We start from the raw sequence: 24,171 nt of genomic DNA on the forward strand, positions 1-24,171 counted from the left end.
CACTGGGATGTCTAAAACTGCTTCTGTCTCTAGCATGCAATGGACTTGACCTGAGCACCTAGTTCTCATATACTGGACACAATGCTGGGTAGCAGGGATATGAAGGTGAGCAAGACACAGATCTTGCCCACGTTGACGTAACATCCAGAGGTCTCTAATAGTGAGGCCCTTGCTGGATGGCTGGTGCTACACTTAAACCTCTAAGGGTTTCCAACCTTTGGTATTTGGGTCAAGTGAAAGCTCAAGAGGTTGAGTAAGCGGTTCAAGGTCACACAACTAATCAGAAGCAGGTTGTTGCTCATGCCATGGCCTGTGTCTTTACCACTCCACTGAGCTATCATCACAGGGTGGATCCTGACAGGCAACCTGGTAAAGGTTGAGGAAAATGTCTAGGCTTTCTACTGGTCTGACCTGCTGTTACCTGTTCTCTCTGACACACTCATGCAGGTAAGTCTGAGTCCATGTTACTCCATTCAACCCAACTCCATCTCCGTGTTCCCAAAGGGCAGTGGTTGGCAAACTCATTAGTCAACTGAGACAAATATCAACAGTATAACGATTGACATTTCTTTTGAGAGCAAAATTTTTTAAACTTAACCTTCTTCTAAAGCCACTTCTTCAAAATAGACTAGCCCAGGCCGTGGTATTTTGTGGAAGAGCCACACTCAAGGGGCCAAAGAGCCGTGTGTGGCTCTCGAGCCGCAGTTTGCCGACCATGGCCACATAGGATCTTGTGCTTGGCATGCACTCTGCCCTTCAAATTGGCCACCTTCATCTCTCAAAGGGTCCTCTCCAGGATCCAGACCATGGCTAACATGGGTTCCCCATGCCCCCAAATTGTAATGTTTTTCATTTTACCACAAATTCTAGGGGCCTTCTGCTTACTATACCCCAGATCTCAGATATAACCCTCAGTTTCATTGTGAAAGTCTGTTTTGCTTGACAGTATTTCCCAGCTTCTGGCTACAGGGGCACAATGAACCTTTACGAACAGAAGACGTGAGCAGCCCATTTTCTGGTTATTGGCAGGAAGAAACGAAGCCCCGCCTTCAATAGTGCTCAAACCCAGGAAAGATCTGAGGGTGTTGACAACTGAAGAAAAAGTCCAAAAATAGCTGTCAGACAATGAATTTGAAAGGCTTTTCAATTTTCTGAGTTCTTTTTCTCTCCAAGACCAAGCAGTTCAGATACTAAGGCTTTTTACTACAAAGTGAGGGGGGAGAAAGAAGAGCTGGGGGCTGGGGGTGTCCTAGGTTGACATCTCAGTTCTTGCATAGGATAGCCTGAGTGGTATGGATCTTGACTCTCTAAACACAGTTGGGCATAAAACCAGAGCAACTCATAGTCTAGACAAAGAGCCAGATAATAACCATGTTATACTTTATGGGTCATATGGTCTTAGTTGAAATCACTCAACTCTGCATTGTAACATGGGAGCAACCACAGAGCACACATACACAAGTGAGTGTAGATACATTCCAAGAAAACTTTATTTACAAAAACAAGCATTGGGTTGGCTTTGGCCCTCCTCTAGTTTGCTGACCCATGAGGAGGTGCCTTGAGACCGGGAATAAATGAACCATGGTGAACTAGCTTGGGAAAAGAGGCAGAAGGACTTGGTGGTCTCCACATGCTTATTAAGTTTAATGTAATCTGTGCATTGCTTCACAGAAAGGAAAGTTTGAGCAAATCATTCTAGAGTAAAATTAGGACTTTTAGAATACATTTGATGACAAAGAAAAAGCTAAAGGAGCTCATCACCACTAAACCAGTATTGCATAAAATGTTGAAGGGAAATCTTTAAGAAGAGGAAGAGAAAGAAGAAGAGAAAGAAGAAAAGAAGAAAAGGGAGGAGGAAGAGAAAAAGAAAGATAAAAATATGAAAAATAAGTGGCAATAGATACATATCTACTACCATTAGAATTTAAAAATAAAAATAAACAAACAAGAAATCTAATGAACAAAATAAACTGATGAATAAAATAGAACCAGAGGCATGGAAATGGAACAGACTGACGAATCTTAGAGGGAAGTGGGGCATGGGGGCAGGAAGAGATTAACCAAAGATCTTATATGCATATATGCATTACCTATGGACATATTGTCTATGTCCATAGGTAATGCATATATGCATATAAGATCTTACATGACAATATGGTAGTGAAGGCCTGGGATGGGGTGGAAACCAGGTGGAAGAGGGTAGTGGGGGATATAAGGGAAAAATTTATAATATTCTCCACAATAAAGATGAAAAAAAAGAGGGTGATGATGTCAGGTGGTACTTTATAGTATAACCCTATGAGAAGGGTACTATTGTCATCTCCATTTTGCAGATAACGAAACAGAAGCACAGAGAGGTTAAGTAACTTGCTTGGGGTTAAACATATTGCTCTACTATTATTTTAATATCAAGATCTTAATATTTTAACATAAAATAACAACAACAGAAAAGATACTTTGATATAAAACAGCTCTTTTTACTTATAAGTACCTAGTATATAATAGGTACTCAATAAAATTTTGCTAAATGGCCATTTCTTTTTTATTTTATTTTATATTTTATTGACTTTTTACAGAGAGGAAGAGAGAGGAATAGAGAGCTAGAAACATCGATGAGAGAGAATCATCGATCAGCTGCCTCTTGCACATCCCCTACTGGGGATGTGCCCGCAACCAAGGTATGTACCCTTGACCGGAATCAAACCTGGGACATTTCAGTCCTCAGACCGACTCTCTATCCACAGAGCCAAACCGGTTTTGGCAAAATGGCTAGTTCTTACAGACGTTGGAAGGTCCTTTGGAGGACCAACAGAAGGCTGAGGAGTGAGCTTCACTCTCATTAGCTTTTCTTCTTATAAGGGTAAATTGCACCACTGTAGCTGAGTCAGCAGCAAAGAGCAAAAGGCCCTAAAGCCAGTCTCCTCCGATGCTGTTGGGAACTAAGAGGGTAGAAATCTAAGAGAAGGAAACCTGTTGCACAAAGCTGATATGCCCCAATACTACCACTAGAGGGAGACAAAGATTCATCACAAATCTAAACGGGCACCTGCTCTTGAAACTGAAGGAAGTCTGCTCACACAGTTTTTGGAGCACGAAGAAATAACTAAAGCAAAGTTAAACTCTGGGTAGCTTCTATCTATCTATCTATCTATCTATCTATCTATCTATCTATCTATCTATCTATCTATCTTCTATCTATCATCTAAACAAACACACGTGCACTTTTAAGGAAATGTAGGTGCATTTGCTGTGCTGCCATGAGTTATAAAATATTGCAAAAATCTTGTTCCAGTTCTCTAAGTCTGGGTAAAAACATTGCATATGGATATGCAGAGATAAGAATGATTAGAAAACAGAAGCGGCAGTGACTGTTTCTGCCACCGAACAGATGGACGGGCCCAGATAGCAGCCAAACCATGTGCAGGGCAGAGAGAGCTAGCGGACCGTGAACTGAAGAGGCAGATTGATTGACTGTAAAGACAGCCGCCCTTCCCAAGCGTGGCTGCTCCCTAGCATCAGCCAGGGAGCGTTAACAATGCCACTGCCTGGGTCTCACATCCAGGAATTCTGTTTTAATTAACCCAGGGTGTGGTTCAGAGATGCTATAAGACTCTTCCTGTGATTCTAATGTGCAGTTCAGGTTAAGAACTACTGACATGGATGTGGGATTGGATGGAAGAGCAGAACCATCTGCATAATCCTTGCTTCCATGCAAAGAAGTGATGCGGGTTTTGCATAAGTCTTCTGAGTCACACAAATCACACCCCCGAGGCAGAGTGTCAGTGTGTCTTGGTGTCCTGCTTCCAATCATTAACCCAAGTGCTTCCTAACTTCCTCCCCTGGGTCAGGCCTGAAGTTTTCATGCAAGAAGTTCAATTAGTTTTTCAAGCAACTGCCTGCAGAGGGAAGGGGGTGCGGAGTGACCATTCACTCATTCATTCAACAAATAATCACTCGGCACCTTCTGTGGTATTGCTGGGTGCTGTCCTAGGCACTGAGGAGCCGTGACTCGGTGGAGTTGAAGAGGCCTCCAGCTTCTTCCCTCTGCAGCCCTGGTGGAAAGTAGCAGTCACTGCACAGGAGCCCTGATAGGAAGCTAGAGCCCGATCGATCCGTCAGAGTTAGGAGCTCTTTAGATGAGCTCAGGGCAGCTGCTTCCCAACATGACGCCAAAGATGTGTTTGCTGAGTGGGACCTAAGAATTTGTTCATTCACTCATCAGACATTGATTGAATGCCTACTATGGGCTGCGCTCTGGACTAGATGTCAGGGATACATCGATGAAGAAATGAGCCCTGCTGTTTGAGCACTTCCAGTCTAGCAGGCAGACAGACAAGCAGGCAGACAGAACTAAGCAGGCAGTCAGACAGACAAGCAGGCAGACTGACTCTCTGTGAGAAACAGCATCTATGGCATCTCTTAAAAGTAAGTCTCAGGGTTCAGTCTTGAGGTGGCTCAGAGCCTTTAGTCACCTAATCTTTCCCAAAAGAGCCCTCTCTTGCCTTCTAGAGATAGGTTCCGGGATGGTGTTGATCATGGGGAAACTCGGCAGGTAAACAGGAGTATGGAACTTGATCATTTGGATCAGTACTGAGGCATTTGTATGACTTATTTGGATGACTTATTAATGTTATTTTCCTCTTAATACATAAGCATGATTCAATAATATAGCTTTGCATGTGTGTATACAATTGACCCTTGAACTACAAGGGTTTGAATTGCACGGGTCCACTTATATGCAAAATTTTTTTCAATAAATACTGTACATACACTTCTCTTCCTTATAATTTTATTTTAAAATTATGTTTTTATTGATTTTAAAGAGGATGGAAGAGAGAGAGAGAAAAACATTGATTGACTGCCTCTTGCACACACCCTACTGGGAATCAAGCCCACAACCCAGGCATGTGCTCTGACCAGAATCGAACCAGTGAACTCTTGGTGCATGGGATGATGCTCCACCGACTGAGCCACACCAGCCAGGGCTCTTACGATTTTCTTAGTGACATTTTCTTTTCTCTAGCTTACTTTATTATAATACAGTATACAATACATACACAAAATATGTGTTAACTGACTGTATATATTATCAGTAAGACTTCTGGTCAGCAGTAGGCTATTAGTATAATAGTTAAAGTTTTTGGGAGTCAAAACCTATATGTGGGTTTTTGACTGTGGGGTGGTGGTGGTGGTGGTGGTGTCAGTGTCCCTAATGCCCTAGTTATTCAGGGTTACATGTATGGTGTTTAGACTCCGAAAACCCTATAGAATTATAAACTAGCTATGGAATTATAAATCCAGTATTGCTTAATCTCAGATTGGGCTCCTAGCCAGGAGTTCCTGGGTGTACTGACCTGTCTCATTTTCTTGCTTTCAGCTCGTGGCAGACAAGTCATTTAGTTCCATCCCTATATGGTCTAACAGATGTTCTTACTGCAGGGGCAAGTCAGTATCTTGCTTGGCTGACGCAGGGATCAGGAAAGTTCTCCTCTATTTGCGGAGTATTCTTGTGTCAGATGTGTGAAGTGAGATTGGAGAAAAATTCAGGGTTGAGAACACCTGTCAGGGTATGGCCAAGAACACCTGTCGGGGTATGCTGTCCATGCCTTTCCGAGTAGGGAGAACATGAGGGCAAGGAAACTGGGCAACTTCATCACTTCACCGAGGGATACAGTGAGGATGGATTTGCATAGCCCTCCTCCAACTCGCTGATGTGTCAGCAGCGGTTTCTCTTCGCCGATCAGATCTGAGCCACTTTAGAAGCGCTGACGAGGTTTGCTGGTTATGAAGAAATTCTTGACACCTCGTCTATGTTTCTGTTAGAGTGCAAGATTCTGGTGGATAATTTTAGAAATGACACTCTGGCTTTAAACCTTCCTGCCTGTATTGGATTTTTCTCCGGAGCCCCTGTGACCTCCTTGTGGTCACCTTGGAGGGACCGTGCCAGTCTTCATCTTCCTGACTTTCTGGCAGCAGTTACATGGCCAACTGGCCATGGCATGCCTCCTGCTCGGAGTGCGCCTCTTCCACATGCTCTCTTCATGCCCATCTGTCTGGCTGCTTCGAGTCTGGCTCCATCCATCGGAGGCTGCTTCCTTCTGCAGCTCCTTACATTCTTGTAAGCCTTAGATTCATGTCTACCATCTTCCCTCAGTACTCCCACACTCTCCCCGGGTGATTCTTCTGTAACTCACCTATTTCTGTGCTGACGTCTATCAAATTTGTCTCCTGGGCCTCAGATCCTGGAATCCACCTGCCTGCTGGGCCCCACTGAACGCCCCAAACTCAACACTGGCCACAATGCACTGTTTCTCCCCCCCCCCCCCCCCCCCCAGGCCTCTGTCTGGCCAGCCACCTAGAAGTATCACCCTTGATTCCTCCTGCTCTTTCCCTCTGTCCTCTCCAACCAGTAAATGCTCAAATCCTATTACTTTTTACAGCTGAGGAGCTCTGTAACCCATCCTTCACTGCTCTTCACCCTGTCTGCCTGGCTCAGGCCCCCGGCAGGTTCAATCTGTTCTTCACACCACAATCAGAGTCATCTTTCCAGGTGTAAGAATAAAGCACCAGTCTGATCAATTTATTTCTGTACTTAATAGCCCCCATGTCTTCCTGCTTGTCATGACGGTTCCTATTCCTCTTTTCAGTCTACCCTCTCCTTCCTACACCCTTCACCCTCCACCAGCTCACATGCTTTCTAATGCCACTCTCACCTCTGGTTTTTGACCACTGCAGTTCCCTCTGCTTGAATGCACACTCCTTCAATAACCTGCCTAGAGCCTATACATCTACCAGATCTCTGCTTGGATACTCCATCTTCCAGAAAGCCTTCCTGAATGCCACCTCCCATCCAAGTGCCCATATTATGTCTGTCCGAATATCCTGGACATCTATAATTTCAGTGAATTATTGTTTTGTGCCCTAATTGACTCTACTTTTCTAGCAGCCCCTCATGACACTAAACAGGGATCCGTCTTTCTTGTTAATGTTTACCCCTCTCCCTGGGGTAGAGTAGAAGCTCAACACATAGTTTTTGAGTGCATAAATTGAACCCCCGGGAGAAACTTTAACACATTGTAGGCAGGTTTCTGTGTGGGTAGGGAGGGGACAGGTAACTTCTACCTCTCACTGTCCTCTTACTTCTTGGGATGGTTCCTTCAGAAGCAGCAAGCTCACTCCGAGGAGAGATCTTGGAGCACTGCTCACAGTTGCGTGAAAAAGTTGCTCTTCTCACCTTGAGTGACCTTACTTTGAGTGATTCCTCAGTGCGGGTAGTGAGGCGGTAACTCCAAGGGCGACGAGCACTGCTTTGGGGGGAAGTGGGTGCAGGCCAGCTTAGCAGCAAATGGCTGGAAGTTGCGAAGAAGGAAAGAGATGCTCCTCTCATGTGATGCTCATGGACCTCAGAAAGGGGAGAGTCTGGCCCAAGTGGAGGAGGGGCAGTGAGGCACTAAGAAGCCTCGAGCCCTGGGTGTAATATGTAGCATTTACATAGTGCCTCCCATGTGCTCAGCACCGTCCTAAGTGCTCTGCAAATGCTAATTCATTTCATCCACACCACAACCCCACTGAGGTCCATACTGTCACCACCTTCACTTCATCAACAAGAAAGCAAAGCACATAGAAGTGACATGGGTCCCCCGGGCCTCACAGAGGCTGTTGTGTCCTTGGGGTACCTCTCCTGGGCAGCTCCGGTGCCAGGATAAAGTGGGGCTGTAGCTTTAACTACAGAATTCTTTGAGTTGTCACTCAAGGTCTTTTTTGTTCCCTTGATTCTCGAGAAGGCTGGTTTGGTCTGGGAAATGAAAGGTTGCATACAAGTGAAATGTAGCAGGCATGGTGATTACTGCACAGAGATAGCAGGAGAACATGATACAGTCAACAGCTTTCCGTGATTTCTCTTCGGAAGGATGAGTAATCTCCATCGGTTGCTTTGGTTATCTTCACAGGAAGAACAGGTTGTACATTATTCTGATTCACTTCTTGATGACTGGCAGACAACATGGTTGTACAAAACAAGTGGACAATTAACAAGGAACTTATATGCATGTATGCATAACCCATGGACATAGAAAATATTGCAGTTACCAAAACCGGTTTGGCTCAGTGGATAGAGCGTCGGCCTGTGGACTGAAAGGTCCCAGGTTCGATTCTAGTCAAGGGCATGTACCCTGGTTGCGGGCACAGTAGGGAGTGTGCAGGAGGCAGCTGATGGATGATTCTCTCTCATCGATGTTTCTAACTCTACCCTCTCTCTTCCTCTCTGTGAAAAATCAATAAAATATATTAAAAAAAAGAGAAAGAAAATATTGCAGTGAAGGCCTGGGGAGGGGGCAGAATAAAAGGAGTCATCTGCAATACTTTCAACAATAAAGATAAACAAATAAATAAAAAGAATATGGAAGGCAAAGGAGCAATAGTAACCCTGAAGCAACAGTCAGGAAATTGTCTGACTTTTACAACTTCCATTTATGTGACATTGTTTTTTAATGTCTGTAGACGTACATTGCCCCAAATTTTTAATAGTGTTTCAGGAAGAAATTGTAGGTAATCTCTGAGCATCCAGGTAGTCTGCCTATATGGTATCTCTTTACTTCCTTTTGTTTCTATCTTGGAAAAATGCCTCTTGCATTTTTAACCAGACTCTTCATTCATAAAATAAAAACATATTTCAAAACTCAAAAAAGCAAAATTAAACCATAATAACATTACACAACAGACTTGCTGGAATGATTAAAATGAAAATCTAATAATACCAAGTATTGACAAAGATGCAGAGATACTAGGTAACAGATACATTATTTCCCCCCAAAGATATAAAACCTGAAAAAGAAATCACACACACACACACACACACACACACAGCTATTGACCCATGAACCATGAGGTCATAGTTTGATTTCCAATCAGGGCACATGCTTGGTTTCAGGCTCAATCTGCAGTGGGTGTGTGTGTAGGAGGCAGCAGATCAATGAATCTCTCTCATCATTGATATTTCTATCTCTCTTCCTCTCTCTCTGAAATCAATAAAAAATATAAAAAACAATAGCAACACACACACACAATAAAACAAGAGGAAGAGAGAACAATTGTTCTTTTTTTTTTTTTTTTAAAGATATTTTTATTGACATCAGAGAGGAAGAGAGAGAGAGAAAGAAACATCAAAGATAGGAGAGAATCACTGATTGACTGCCTATTGCATGCCCCACACGGGGATCAATCCTGCAACCCAGGCATGTGACCTTGACTGGAATCGAACCTAGGACCTTTCAGTCCACAGGCTGATGCTCTATCTGCAGAGCCAAACCCACTAGGGCAGAACAATTGTTCTTGAAGTTCTTAAATGCAGTTTTGATCTGACATGTAGAATTCTATAAAAAAATACTGGTAAGAAGCAGATAAGCTTTGCATTGCAATGTTTTAACAGACAAAGCTCTTTCTCCAGTTGCCTAATCCTTGACACAGCGCTTGTATGTTGCCATGGTGTGCATATCTGAGAATTTAGCCAGACTGGTACAGGAAAACAAATACAAAAATTTCTTTTGCATTTAAAAAATATTATTCTGCCACCCTTTTACAAATATAGAATTGTATTGAACATGACTTAAAATTTATTCAAACAGATGTTAATTTTTGTGTGGAATTTTGCCAAAATTCACACTTATATAATACTAGAGGTCTGATGCATGAAGATTCGTGCAAGAATGGGCCTTCCTTCCCCTGGCTTCTGACACTGCCTTTGCTCCAGTTGGAGCTGCTGTTCCGCCTTCCCATGCTGCCCAGAGGCCCAGAGTGGCTGGGGTGGTGTGGAAGCCTATATCATCACCATGCTAATGATGCAAGCATCCCAAACCCAGCCGCTCAGCGACTGCATATCTTTGTTGGATTAATTTGCATACTCACTCTGATTGGCTGGTGGGCATCACAAAGGTATGATCAATTTGCATCTTACTCATATATTAGTGTAGATTTACACAATGCTAAGTGCACACTGGAAAGGTAAATCAGTCAGCCCATTCAGATATACCCAAATAGTCAGATGTTTAATACTGTGAAGGAACATACCCAGGTAATTAATGAGCTTATTTTTAACCTGAAAAGTTTGATATTGTGCCTGAGAAAATATTTTTCAATTATACAAAAACAGGCATCTTGCCATGAGTTATGGACTGAATTGGGTAGCCCCACTTCTCCCAAGTTTGTATGCTAAATCCCTGACCCTCAGTACCTTAGAATGTGACTATATTTGGAAATAGTAGCTTTAGAGAGAAGATTAAGTTAAAATGAAGTTGTTAGAGTTGGCCCTAGTCCAATCGGGCTGATATTATTATAGGAGGGGGGAAATTTGGGCACAGATAAGCGGGTGCATGAAGGGAAGACCATGTGAGGACACTGTGCAAAGACAGCCATCTGGATGCCAAAAAGAGAGGCCTCAGAAGAAAGTAACCCCGCTGACCCCCTGGATCTTGGATTTTGAGCCTCCAAAATTGTGGGAACATAAGCTCCTGCTGGTTAAGCCACACACTCTGTGGTATTTTGTTATGGCAACCCTAACAAATAAATATCCATGACAGTGCAAAGTGAGTGTGTAGAATGTTCAAGAGTTTATCAATTTGCTTGTCAATCTGTTTACTTCCCTGCTAATTTCATCTTTCTATTTATAAATTAATTTCTGAGTGGAAAAAAGACACTTAATATTGTTTGAATTAGACCATCAGCAAGATAGAAAACTTTTGTTAAAAATAAGTACAGTCTTCACTCCCAGCAATGAGTTTGAAAACACATTTCCAGTAACTTTGTGCACTTCCACTAACTAATATTTTGAGAATAATCTGTGGTAATCTTGGAGAAACTACATAAAACTCATATTCTTTTGTCTTTTAATACACATTTTGGAAATGTCTAAGAAAGCCATTGCTCAGTACTATAAAACATGATGTCATTTTTTGAAAAATGTCTTAAAATGCATTTGGGTAATAGAATCCAGACAAGTTGAGAGTGGTCTTAAATCATCTCATTAACTGAGAATCTTCGCTCTCAAAAATATGCTCTGGCTAGTGTGGCTCAGTTGGTTGGGTGTTGTCCATGCAACAAAAGGTTGCTGGTTCGATTCCCAGTTAGGGCACATGCCCGTGTTGTGGGTTCAATCCCTGGTAGGGGGCCTGCAGGAGGCAGCCTATCGATGGCTCACTCTCACATCGATGTTTTTCTTTACCTCTGCCCTCCTCTCTAACAACAACAAAAATCTTAAGAAAAATCCACTAGAAAATGGGAGATGCTTAATAAATACTTTTTTGAAATACACACACACACACACACACACACACACATATATATATATATATATATATATATATCCGTGTTTCCCCGAAAATAAGACATCCTCTGAAAATAAGACCTAGTGCAACTTTGGGAGAAAAAATTAATATAAGACACTGTCTTATTTTTGGGGATACAGGATATATATATATATATATATATATATATATATATATATATATATTTAAAAATATATTTTATTGATTTTTTTTTACAGAAGGGAAGAGAGAGGGATAGAGAGTTAGAAACACCGATGAGAGAAAATCATCGATCAGCTGCCTCTTGCACACCTCCTACTGGGGATGTGCCCACAACCAGGGTACATGCCCTTGACCAGAATTGAACCTGGGACCTTTCAGTCTGCAGGCCAATGCTCTATCCACTGAGCCAAACTGGTTTGGCTAAAATATATTTTTATTAATTTCAGAGAGGGAGGGAGAGGGAGACAGAGATAGAAACATCAGTGATGAGAATCATTGATTGGCTGTCTCCTGTACCTTGGAGCCCACAGCCTGGGCATGTGCCCTTGAGTGGAATTGAGCCTGGTCCTTCAGTCCACAGGCCAGCGCTCTTTCCACTGAGCCAAATCGGCTAGGGCTAATAAATATTTTTAAAGAATTCCTACTTTGTTCTTTGGGAAGGTAATGAGATTATTTTCCCTGCTGTCATCCTTGCAGTGGAATACATATTTTCTGTTACACATTTTAATTTTAATTTGACTTCAAGAAAAACTATTGTTATTGTAAAAGCTACTGGAAGACAAAGTCATGTTCAAGTAGTTACATTCAATAATCAAACAACCAAAAATAACAAGGAGAATGCCAAAACAAAGCCACTATTTTAGAGATGTATAATAGATAGTTCACACTTGTAATTGGTAGTATATAAATAAAATACTATTTCAAGTATGCTGCAAGAGGTGAGTATGTCCTGACAAAAAGCATTCTAGGCAGCTGATGTTCATTTTATTATTTATAAAATTAAACTCAGGAAAAGGATACTTTGAATATGGTTTAGGGATGTATATTTGCAAGATCCTTTTCAGAAATTCTAATTGTATTGGTAGGTTTTTAAAATTATGTAGTTTTAGAAATTAAGTACTATCATGAGTCAAAGATTATAAACTCTTGAGTGTAGCTATTATGTTTTTATATAGAACCCAACAATTTTATTTTACTTTTTATTTTTTAAAATACATTTTTATTGATTTCAGAAAGAAAGGGAGAGGGAGAGAGAGATAGAAATATCATGATCAGAAAGAATCATTAATTGACTGCCTCTTTCACTTCCCCTCTTGGGGATCAAGGCTGCAACCTGGCATGTGCCTTTGATCAAAATCGAACCTGGGACCCTTCAGTCCTCAGGCTGACACTCTATCCACTGAGCCAAACCAGCTAGGGCAGAACCCAACAATTTTAAATGGAACTTAGAAGTGAGAAAAACACCACATTATCTGCAATAGTGTCAACAATATAAAATAAAAAAAAGATGAGTTTGTCAAAGTGACTAATTCAGTTGTACTTAAATCAAATCAAATTGTAAAACAACCAATTTATAACTGTGGAAAAATAATGTATATTTCAAAACTGCTAAAATAAAATGTTTAATAAATGCATAATAAAACAAAACAAAAAAGCCCTAATCAGGATCAGAATATGGGGGAGAAAAACATTCCCCCTCAAGAGTCATGAAGCAGCAACCAGAAAGCTTCCAAAATCCACATGTAAGTGGTGAAGTTCTGTTAAAAATAAAAACCAAGAAAGAATTCTGAAAAGAAGAGAATTCTGCAGAGGACTTTACAAAAATCAGTCAGGTTTCTAGAGGAAGGTAAAAGGAATTAATCCTAAACTGCTTAGCTGGCAGAACAAACCTATTTCATTTTCTTTCTTGCTGCTCACGATTCTTTTTATAATTTGTGAGGCAAACGTAGAAAGTTTCTGCAGGTCTTGGGAAATGACACACACTGTATTAAGTTTGACTTTTAGGAAACGTAATCTGCTCCCATTAGATAAGATTTCACTATACTTGCTGGGAATAAGACTAATCTGTGGATGAATTGTCCCCCCTTTGCTTTAGGGCAGTGATTTTCAACCTTTTTCATCTCAAGGCACACAAACTAATTACTAGAATTCTGTGGCACACCAAAACACATGTTTTGCTGATCTGACAAAAAAGTATAATATTGATTGAATTACAAAAAAGTAATAATGATAACAATAATGATAATAATAATAGTAATTATTTACTCTTTTTGCTCCAAAGTGACTTTGTAAAAAAAAAAAAAAAAAAAAAAATCAGGTGCCCATACTTGCATATAAGGATTTCTGGTACCAAGAATTAACCAATCAGCTGCACCCTTATTGATATGACTAATAAGATGCAATTCTATTATATGACCTATGTATTTATGGTTCAAGACAGGGCATTCATACTGGATGGCTACTGTGTTGGCTGTTGTCATTTAAATATTTTTATTGATTTTAGAGAGGAAGGGAGAGGGGAGAGAGAGATAGAAACATCAATGATGAGACCGAATCATTGACTGACTGCCTCTGGCGTGCCCTTTACCGGAATCGAACCTGGGACCCTTCAGTCTGCAGGCTGACACTCTATCCATTGAGCCAAACCTGCTGGGGTGGCTGTTGTCATTTTTAAAAAATTTGACAATCTAAGGGAAAAAGAGATCAGTGTACCTGAATAATCAGGTATTGCATGTTTTAAAAATTCTTGTGGCACACTGGTTGAGAATTGCTGTTTTAGGGTCTTTGATAGATATGATGAATGAATGTAAAGAATTTCTTGGTTTCTTCTAGATCAGCAATGTCCAATGGAACTTTCTGCTATGCTGGAAATATACTATATCTTTTCTGCTCAATATAGTGTCCACTTGCCATCTAAATATAGGTACTGCTACCAATGAACTGAATTTTAACTTTTATTAGCAAAATACATTTTATTTAATTTTAAAAAAGGTATATTTTATTGATTTTTTATAGAGAGGAAGGGAGAGAGATAGAGAGCTAGAAACGTCAATGAGAGAGAAACATTGACCAGCTGCCTCTTGCACACCCCCTACTGGGGATGTGCCCGAAACCCAGGTACATGCCCTTGACCGGAATCAAACCTGGGTCCTTTCAGTCCTCAGACCGACGCTCTACCACTGAGCCAAACCGGTTTCGGCCATTTTATTTAATTTAAATTAATTTAAATAGCCTCCTGTGGCCTGTGGCTACCATATTGGGCAGTGCAGCTCTAGGTCCTTTTTATCCCTTTAACTAAAGGCCTCAGGCATCATTCTACTGCATACCCTTGGGTTTTCTGGGATTAACTATTATCCCAGGCTTCTATGTTCCCTGGGGATAGGGTGATCATATAATTGGCCAAACCTGGATACTTTACGGGAGACAGGGAGTGCTACTCCAATGATGGTGAGGCAAGAAGCATAATGTGCGTCATCCAGGGCACACAAGAGGGTTGTTCCCCCACTCCTAGGATTGCTGCTTCACTGGGAAGTCACTGGACTTCATTTCTTTTCAGACTGCTGTTCCAGGTCAGGTCTAAGCATCTTTTTTAGGGCACACATTTCATCATACCATGACTTTGTTTGCCCCCATAAATATTTACCAAAAATCTTTATAACTCATCTCTGCTCTCCCAATGTCTTCCAACCATGACATAAAGCAATGTCTAACGTGATGCTAAATGACCCACTCAAAAAAGAGGTAGATAATAAATCATACTGATTTGAGGTTAGACCAAGTATCTGAAGAACTAAATTGTTACATTTTCCTCTGGCTTTCGGGTAAGAAGCCAAAGAGAGCCAAAAAGATCAGTGGTATTTCTTTGCAGTATAGTCGCTCAGCATTTCCAGATGGACACCAATTCTCCCGAAGGGATTAAAGTGGGCAGGCTGAGCATGAGGCAGTTCATTTGGTCCAGATTCTGAATTTTCTGTCGGGAGTGGATCCCAGAAATAAGTTGCTCTGGGTCCTCGTTTACCTTTCTGCCATCGGTTGAGGAAGCATTTTAAGATCTGCTTTTAACCGTTACGTTTCATAGGATACGAGCAACTGCAGAATACTGCAGGGTTCCCATTTTTAGAACTCAACCTGTTTTTTTTTTTTTTTTTTAAATATATTTTATTGATTTTTTACAGAGAGGAAGAGAGAGGGATACAGAGTTAGAAACATCGATGAGAGAGAATCATCGATCAGCTGCCTCCTGCACACCCCCTACCGGGGATGTGCCCACATGCCCTTGACCGGAATCGAACCCGGGCCCTTTCAGTCCCCAAGCCGACGCTCTATCCATTGAGCCAAACCGGTCTCGGCAGAACTCAACCTGTTTTGAAATAACCTAGAGGTTTTTTTTTTTTTTCTTTGACACAAGGTGCAGAACATGGATTGGAACATCAAATCATAAAAATAATTTTAAAATTCCAATCCAACTGCATCTATACACTAAATGTCTTTCAAAAGCAACCAAGTCACAAGACAGGCCAATTCTCTTGTAATCTCACTGGCATGCCATGACTTTTCAAATCCTGCCCACCTTTTGTAGCATACTTTATGTTGAACACAGTAGAGTTTTGTGCTAAAAAAAAATGTTTCAGAATTCAATAGGCATGTGGATGAATAGGAAAAGAGCAGGCAATTATTCCAGGAGATTTACCTGCCGGGGAAAAGAATTTAGCAGCATAGTAATTCAAATAATAAAAGCAAAGTCTCGGAATCATTGTGTGAGAGGTTTTCCACCAACCTGATAGCTCGAATGACAGTTTTAAGTGGTGGGGTGAGGTCTTCTACAGATACATCACACTGGCATCCTTTTTCATCGTATACATCATCAGTTCCAAGGGCGGTGTCAGCTGCAAGAGAAAATTCCCAGTTAAATGCCACCAGCAGCAATTTAAAACACCGTGAGGAACTTGTCTCCCAGAGCAAAGGGGGGAAACTCACAGACTAACCAATCAAGTATAAGGTCAGCCACTTGTTTTTCTCAATGTTTTTTCTTCTCCTTTCTCTACAACCTTATCAATTTTATGTCATTTGACTTGAATACCTTCCTACGCTGATCTCCACAGAGAAGATGAAGATGTAGACATGCCGTCTTTCCTTCAGTGGTGATGGATTTGTGTTGACCCACCCCTGCTCTTTGCCCAGTTCTTTGGAACAGCCAGCATTTAGAACACAGTTGTTTGGCGTTAGGGAAACAATCTATGGATACTTAACCAATTGTTCTTTATCTATAGAACTTGAAACCCATGACAATGACCCTGTCAGCCCCGCACCCTCAACAGGTAAGTAAGCCCTCAGACCCCAAAACCCTGACTATTTATCTTTTCTTGGACACTGGCAGCCCAGGAGACAGCTTGCTTAAGATAACACCACCAATTCAAAGAGATTTTCAGGTTGGTAATAAAATCAGTTCCTCATAAACTGAGCCAATTAACTTTATTTTCTTTCTGAAACAAATTAACTTTTTGGGTTAATAGCAAGGGTTGTAAAAGGGGGTAGGGTTATAATAAACCAGATTAGTAAGGACTTATAAAATGAATAAGAAACTCCTATAATTGAAGCTTTATTTTCAGCAACAAAATATTAAAAAGAAATTACAATGCTTGGAATGGGAGGTGAGTGAAGTAAATATTGGTAGGTTTATATAATAGAATATTAGGAAGCTGTAAATATGATGTTGAATATGTGGAATCTAATTAACAAATAAACTGATGAATGGAGTGGATCCAGAGGCATGGAAACATGGAACAGAGTGGAATCTCAGAGGGAAGACAGGGGAGGCAGAATGGATGGGAGGTAGTCAACCAAAGACCTTAACTTGTGGACGCAGACATTGGGTAGTGAGGACCTGGGGTAGTGGGTGGGGGCAGACTGGAAGGGGTAATGTAATACTTTCAACAATTAAGATTTTAAAAAATTGCTAAAAAATAAATAGAAAATAAAAAAATGGTGTTGAAGACTAATGATTGGAGAAAATATCACAATATATTATTACTATTTAAAATGTTTAAAACAATTTTTTATTGATTTTAGAGAGGAAGGGAGAGGGAGAAAGAGATAGAAACATCAATGATGAGAGAGCATCATTGATTTGCTGCCTTTTGCATGGCCCCTACTGCGGATCAAGCCCACATAGTCTGGGCATGTGCCCCTGACTGGAATTGAACCTGGGACCCTTCAGTCCACAGGCTGACTCTTTATCCACTGAACCAAACCATTTAGGGCAAAATTATTTATTTATTAATTAAACTTATTGGGGTGAAATTGGTCAACTGGACATATAGGTTTTAGGTCACAATATATTATTAAAGAAAAAATCTATATATCTATTGGGATTAAGCAATTTTATTATTTTGCTTGGCTATATTTCTAAAATGCCTATAATAAACATATATTACTTTGGTAATAAAGTAATAAAAATCATGCATGAGAGATGAGTTATATAGCCTCCAAGTATATGACTAAGCCTCTTTAAATGCTGACATACACTAGAGCAGTGTTTCCCAACCTTCTCTCATGATGAGAATCACCTGGTGGAGTTGTTAAAACACAGATTCCTGAATCCCAACTAAGAAGTGCTAAACTAGAATTTTTGAGAACATATAGGTAAAATTGCATACCTAACTTAGTGCTCTGTATATAAAATCTGTCTTGGAGCACTAGTTAAGTATACAATTTTACCTATATGTTCTCAAAAATTCTAGTTTAGCACTTCTTAGCTGGGATCCGGGAATCTGTGGTTTAACAACTCCACCAGGTGATTCTCATCATGAGAGAAGGTTGGGAAACACTGCACTAGAGGACTAACACTACTCTCTGCTGCCTTTGCTCTGCCCAGTGGTCATGTGCTAAGTCTTGAAAGGTCCTTTGCCATGGGCTGTCCAGGTTGGGTTGAAAGTCCTGAGAGACTTTTGGAGGTCCATTCACTGAAACAGTGCTTAATGAAAGGTGGTTGATATGTCATTTAATTAAACTATGTACTGTGTTTACTCAGTTTATTGTGTGCTGAGAGTGGAGGTGGTGGTGGTGGTGGAAGAGATGGGTTTTCCCAGCTCTTCCTCATAGTTTCTATGGCCTGATAGTGATGATGATGATGATGATGATGATGATGATGGTGATGATGATAACAACAGCAACCACGCACTGAAAATTTATGGCAGGCACTTAGGTGAAGCTTCTGAAAGCATTCGTTTTCTTCCAGGAACTCTACAAGTTGTTGGTGATACTATGCCAGGTTTTTAGATGCCAAAACAGGCACAGAGAAGGTAAATACCTTACTTGAAGCCACAAAGGTGGTAAGAGTAATTAATGTTGCAGAGCATGTTATTAATTTTTAAAATTTGATTGATTTTAGAGAAAGAGGGAAGGTAGAGAGAGAGAGAAAGAGAGAGAGAGAGATGAAAATAGAGAGAGAGATAGAGAGAGAGATAGAGAGAGAGAGATTTGTTATTTCACTTATTTATGCATTCATTGGTTGATTCTTGTATGTGCCCTGACTGGAGATCAAACCCACAACTTGGTGTATCTGGATGATGCTCTAATCAACAGAGCCACCGGCCAGGGCTGCAGAGCATGTTATTAAATTCCTGTTTCTTGAGGACCCAAGATGGCTGCACAGGTAAACACCTAACCGCAGCTGCACACAACAATTTCAATAAAATACAAAATGGACATTACCCAGAACTACAGGAAAGTCAACTGACTGGAAATTCTACAACGAGAAGGAAAGAGAAAACCAGAAGGAAAATCAGAGGAGCTGTAAAAGCCTAAGGTACAGAGATACACTGCGTGTGCAGAGAGGACAGATCTGGAGAGGAGGGGGTGGCTGAGTGCCTGGCTGGCGTTCCCTTGCAGGAAGGAGATAAAACTTCCGGATTGTGCCTAACCTCAGACCCGACAGCGCTGAACCCCAGTTCTAGGCCAGACCCCGGGGACCCAGGCTCATACAGAGGGAGCTGGACTGTAAGGCGGAAACCCGGGGGAGCAGTGAAAGGAGGTCCCGGAGGAGCACGCAGAGAACTGATCGTTGGCTGTGCCGCGGGATTGCCCTGGCGTGAAGGAGACAGGGGCTCCAGACTGCTCTGAACCCCACTTCCAATCCCACTTCCAACTGAACTGAACCCTAGTTCCAGGCTCATTGGGATAGAACATAGACTGTTTGGTAGCAGGTGAAACTCGAGGGCACCTTTCTCTCAGAGGTGCTTGCAGCGAGTATCGAAGGACACTGAGGAACACTGAGACTCAGGAACCGCATAGGGCTTGGCTGATGGAAGCCAAGGCTGTAGGCTCCACCCTGAAACTCCGCCCCATCCAAGCTGAACACAGAGACATTTAAGGCTACCAACTCAGGAAAGCTGCCAAAATGCCGAGACAAGGAAATAGTTCACAAACGAAAGAAATGGAGGACAAAAAGCGACTGGATATAGAGTTCAAAACCATGCTTATAAGGTTTTTCAAAAATTTTCTAGAAAAGGTCAATAAGACCTATGAGGATATGAATAGGGATCAACAAGAAATAATAAGGGATCAACAAGAAATAATAAGGGATCAACAAGAAATAATAAGGGATCAACAAGAAATAAAGAATACATTGTCTGAAATAAAAAATATTATACAGAGTCCTAAAAACAGAATGGAATATCACAAGAATCAAGTCAAAGATTTGGAACATAAAGAGCCAGAAGACCCTCCTCTGCAGAGGCAAGAGAATCCAGAAAATTGAAGATAATGTAAGAAATCTCTGGGACAACTTCAAGTGAACCAACATCAGAATTATGGGGGTCCCAGAAGATGAGAGAGAGCAAGATATCGAAAACATACTGAAAGAAATAGTGACAGAAAACTTCCCCCATCTGGTGAAAGATTTAGACTTACAAGTCCAGGAAGCACACAGAACTCCAAACAAAAGGAATCCAAAGAGGACCACACCAAGACAAATCATAATTAAAATTCCAAGAGCAAAAGACAAAGAGAGAATATTAAAAGCAGCAAGAGCAAAGCAGGTAGTTACCTATAAAGGAGCACCTATACAATTGTCAGCTGATTTCTCAACAGAAACCATGCAGGCCAGATGGGAATGGCAAGAGATATTCAAGGTGATGAATAGCAAAAACATACAGCCAAAAATAATCTACCCAGTAAAGCTATCACTCAGAATCGAAGGCCAGATAAAGAGCTTCACCAATAAAAAAAAAATAAAAGAGTTCATCACCGCCAAACCAGAATTATATGAATTGCTGAAGGGGGTTCTTTCAGAAGAGAAAGTAAATAAAGATAAAAACTATGAACAACAAATACGTAACTATCAACAAGTGAATCTAAAAACCAAGGAAATTAAAAAAAAACCAAAACACAAAAACCCTGATGAACAATATTAACTGTTGAATATAATAGAATCAGAGGTATGGAAGGGGAGTGAACTGACGATTCTTGGGGAAAAGGGGAGAGGTGGATGTGAAAGAGACTGAACATAAACTGTGCACCTATGGATAAGGACAATGGGGGGGTGTGTGGGGAAAGAGCAGAGGGTGGGGTGGGAACCTGGTGGAGGGGAGCAATGGAGGGGGGGAAAAGAGGAATATTTGTAATAATATGAACAATAAAGATTTATTTAAAAAATTAAAAAAAATCCTGTTTCTTGAGGCTCCAAAGCCCTTACCCTTGCATTATGCAGTGTTAGATGCATTCAGGGTTTGACAGTGGCATGCATTGTGTCAGGAGAGGGCCGGGGGAAGAGCGCATCTGGCTGGGTACATTCCAGACAGGTTTGCCACCATCTAAACAAGAGTACACTGATTAACTCTGTCAGTAACTTCTGACTCAGTGATGATCTTGATGGAAGCTAGCCATTTTGCTTAATCAACCATGCACACAACATAACCCTTTTAGCTTATAAAACCATGCCCAAAGTTAGATGATGCTATTCCAGGGACTCTTCATGATTTCTTCCTCTTCGTTGGTAAAGTAGGTTGAGTAATATTGCCTCAAAGTTCATGTCTACTTGGAATATCAGAATATGACCTTATTTGGAACAGTGGTCTTTGCTAACATAATTAAGGTAAGACGTCAGATCCTAGATTAGAGTGAGCCTTAAGTCTAATGAAAGTGCCTGTGTAAGACAGAAAAGGAGAAGATACAGGAGCACAGAGAATATGGAAGAAGAGGAAGGACTGATGGGTCTCCAAGCCAAGAACACTGGGCCTGTCTGTCAACCACCAGAAGCTGAGGGAGGCACCTGATGGCTTCTCCCACAGAGATCCCAGGAGGAACGGACTGTGGAGGCACTATGCGTTTGGACACCCTGATTTCTTGAAGTGTGAGGGAATAAATTTCTGATGTTTCAAACCACCCAGTTTTTTGTTCCACTTATTTATGCATTCATTGGTTGATTCCTGTATGTGTCCTGACCTTCAACCTTGGTAGTATTGGGCTGATGCTCTAACTAACTGAGCTACTTGTCCAGGGCCAAATATAGGTTCTTTTATTATGAAACTTTAGTGCAAAACTTTTCCACCAGGTTTATACTGTCACAATAAGCACAAAAATAAAGGTGCACTGACCGTAAATAGAACTGGGAACACCCCCAATGATGATGAGTTTCCTCCCAGCTTAATGCTGCTCTCCCTCAATGCTGTCCTGTATCCCAACAAGGGCTTTGATCCACCATCTTGTTTAAATACAGGACTGGGTAGAAGATGGGAGTCAGTCACCAACTGCATCACATCCAAATGCATCTCATTATGGAATTTTAGTTTACTACCTAAACTTGATTGTTCACAGCACAAGAGAAACTCTCAGTCTTTAAAAAAATTTTCTTTGTAGGTTTAGTGAGAGTAAATGAATAAGAAATATATTTTTGCTGGCCTCTATTGATGCCAGGGCTTAGTTAGAATTTTTTTCTCCTTATTTTAAAGCCACAAAAATGCAGAAAATGCCATCTTTCTGCTTTGTAAGATGTCAATTTCCTTTCCAGTGAGGTTAACACCACATTAAATGTCTTTCTCATGATTCCTAGAGGCTTACAACCCTCTGTGAACTCTAAGGCACCTGGATGGGGCTAAGTTTTCAGCCAAGGCTGGCTCCCTGCTCCCGAACCACTTATCTGGCTCTCTGTCCTGGCATCTGGGGAGATGTGGGTTATGGGAACATAAGTTCATGGGAACACTGACCTGCATAAAACCGAGTCATGAATGGCAAAATCCCTGTGAGAAACCCTTCTAGGGATGGTGAGCCCAACCCAGTGCAAAATCCGTGCCTACAGAAAACCAAGTATAAAATGCAACCGTTTCTCTCTCCCAACACCCTTCTGTTTCCTATTAATTAGCAATGTTCAAGATTTGCTTTCAAAAACCTTGTTCCCCCACATTTTGGAAAATGTATCTCATGATGTTTGAAAAGGACCACTTGGACCTTAGATGATGAAGACAGAGGAGGTAATAAAACATTCTGGAAACTTCTGCTATGTCAGAAGACAATTTTCCTGTTCCCATTAGATGTAGGTTTTTATGAAAAAAGGATAGGTATTTTCTAGTTCTTTCTCTTGGTCACCTTGTCCTACATATTAGCTTTCTTTTTTACATTTCTTGATGAAATGGTTACAATAGTTTTCAACCTTGGCTACACATTGGAATCAAACGAGGACGGTTAAAAAACCCTCAATCCCCACAATGCCCTCAACAGCAATCACAATAGGACACTGAGGGTTGGAACCCAGGCCTGGGGAACCTACCTGTGCATGAATTTCATGTACTGGGCCTCTAGTATAGCTATAAAAAGGTAATTATGAATCGTATCTAATATGAAACTATTTTTAAATGTTCAATAAAATTAAGCTATGAAACTAAATATTCATGTTGATTATAATTATGTACAATGATATTTGAAAAGAAAACCAGTTAGAAGAGAATATGTAAAAGTGAAATTACCTGTACTCGTGTATGAGATTACAAATAAATTGTATTTCTCTTAAAATTCTCTAAGAAATTTAAAGATGTTTTTTCCATTACAAAAATAATATATGCTTTTCAAGATAGAATATTGGAAAACCATAAAAAAACTATTAGAATAAATAAAAAAGTCTTTCTAAGTTCTAGAACTGAAAGGCAACCATTATTATAATATGTTTCTTCTAGTAAAAGTGTGAGAACTAGAAGTTCACAAGAAAATTTTATATTAGGATTTTAATGAAGCATGTGATGATTCTATTTCATTATCCTATGGGGAGCACACATTAAAATGGCCACTATTTACAATGGTGACAACTAATTAATTACATCCTGTTGTGAATCACAATTTATTTCCCCAGGGTTCCTTCCTTCTGCTGCTGGTTGTGTTTCAATTACCTTTCCCCTACTATCATTTCTAAACACTTTAAAAACCATCCTAAATTTAGAGATTCCAGTGTATTCATGTGCTAGTCCAAAGGCAATTCCTTTAACCCAGCTAGAGTTTAGAACAACTGCTTGGGGCTTGATGTAGTAGCACAATTTCATTTTGCTATGCCCTTGGCTCAGGCCTTTTTAAAATTTCTGTTCTGTGCTAGATGCTGCAAACTCACCAAGAGACATTTTGGGCCCTCAAGACACTATTGAGTCCAGAAAAATACTCCAGATAATGTATCTTTTGTTCTAGAGTTTTCTCTTCCCAAATACTTCGTATTTTAACTTTGTTAAAATAACGTTGTTTTATTTTCTCTCATAATTGGGATAATTGTGATATTTGCTCTCTGCAAAAACGTTGAACATTTGAATTTCAAATGAAATAAACAAAGTTTGAGAAAAAATTCACATACTTCTAACACTCTGAGCCAAATCCTATTTAATTTTGGCATATTTCC

General features: G+C 40.6%; 1 protein-coding gene across 2 annotated transcripts in view; it reads right to left on the reverse strand.

Annotated features, from left to right (window-relative positions):
* The window catches only part of KCNQ5 (potassium voltage-gated channel subfamily Q member 5), a 492,894-nt gene that overhangs the window by 12,355 nt on the left and 456,368 nt on the right, over positions 1 to 24,171 (reverse strand). For both annotated transcript variants that reach the window (XM_036414202.2, XM_036414201.2), the window contains one exon: positions 16,078 to 16,186. In XM_036414202.2, the coding sequence (XP_036270095.1) occupies positions 16,078 to 16,186 (109 nt within the window). The remainder of the gene's footprint in view (positions 1 to 16,077; positions 16,187 to 24,171) is intronic.

The sequence above is a fragment of the Pipistrellus kuhlii genome, unplaced genomic scaffold (genome assembly GCF_014108245.1).
Source record: "Pipistrellus kuhlii isolate mPipKuh1 unplaced genomic scaffold, mPipKuh1.p scaffold_m20_p_5, whole genome shotgun sequence".
Taxonomy (NCBI): Eukaryota; Metazoa; Chordata; class Mammalia; order Chiroptera; family Vespertilionidae; genus Pipistrellus; species Pipistrellus kuhlii.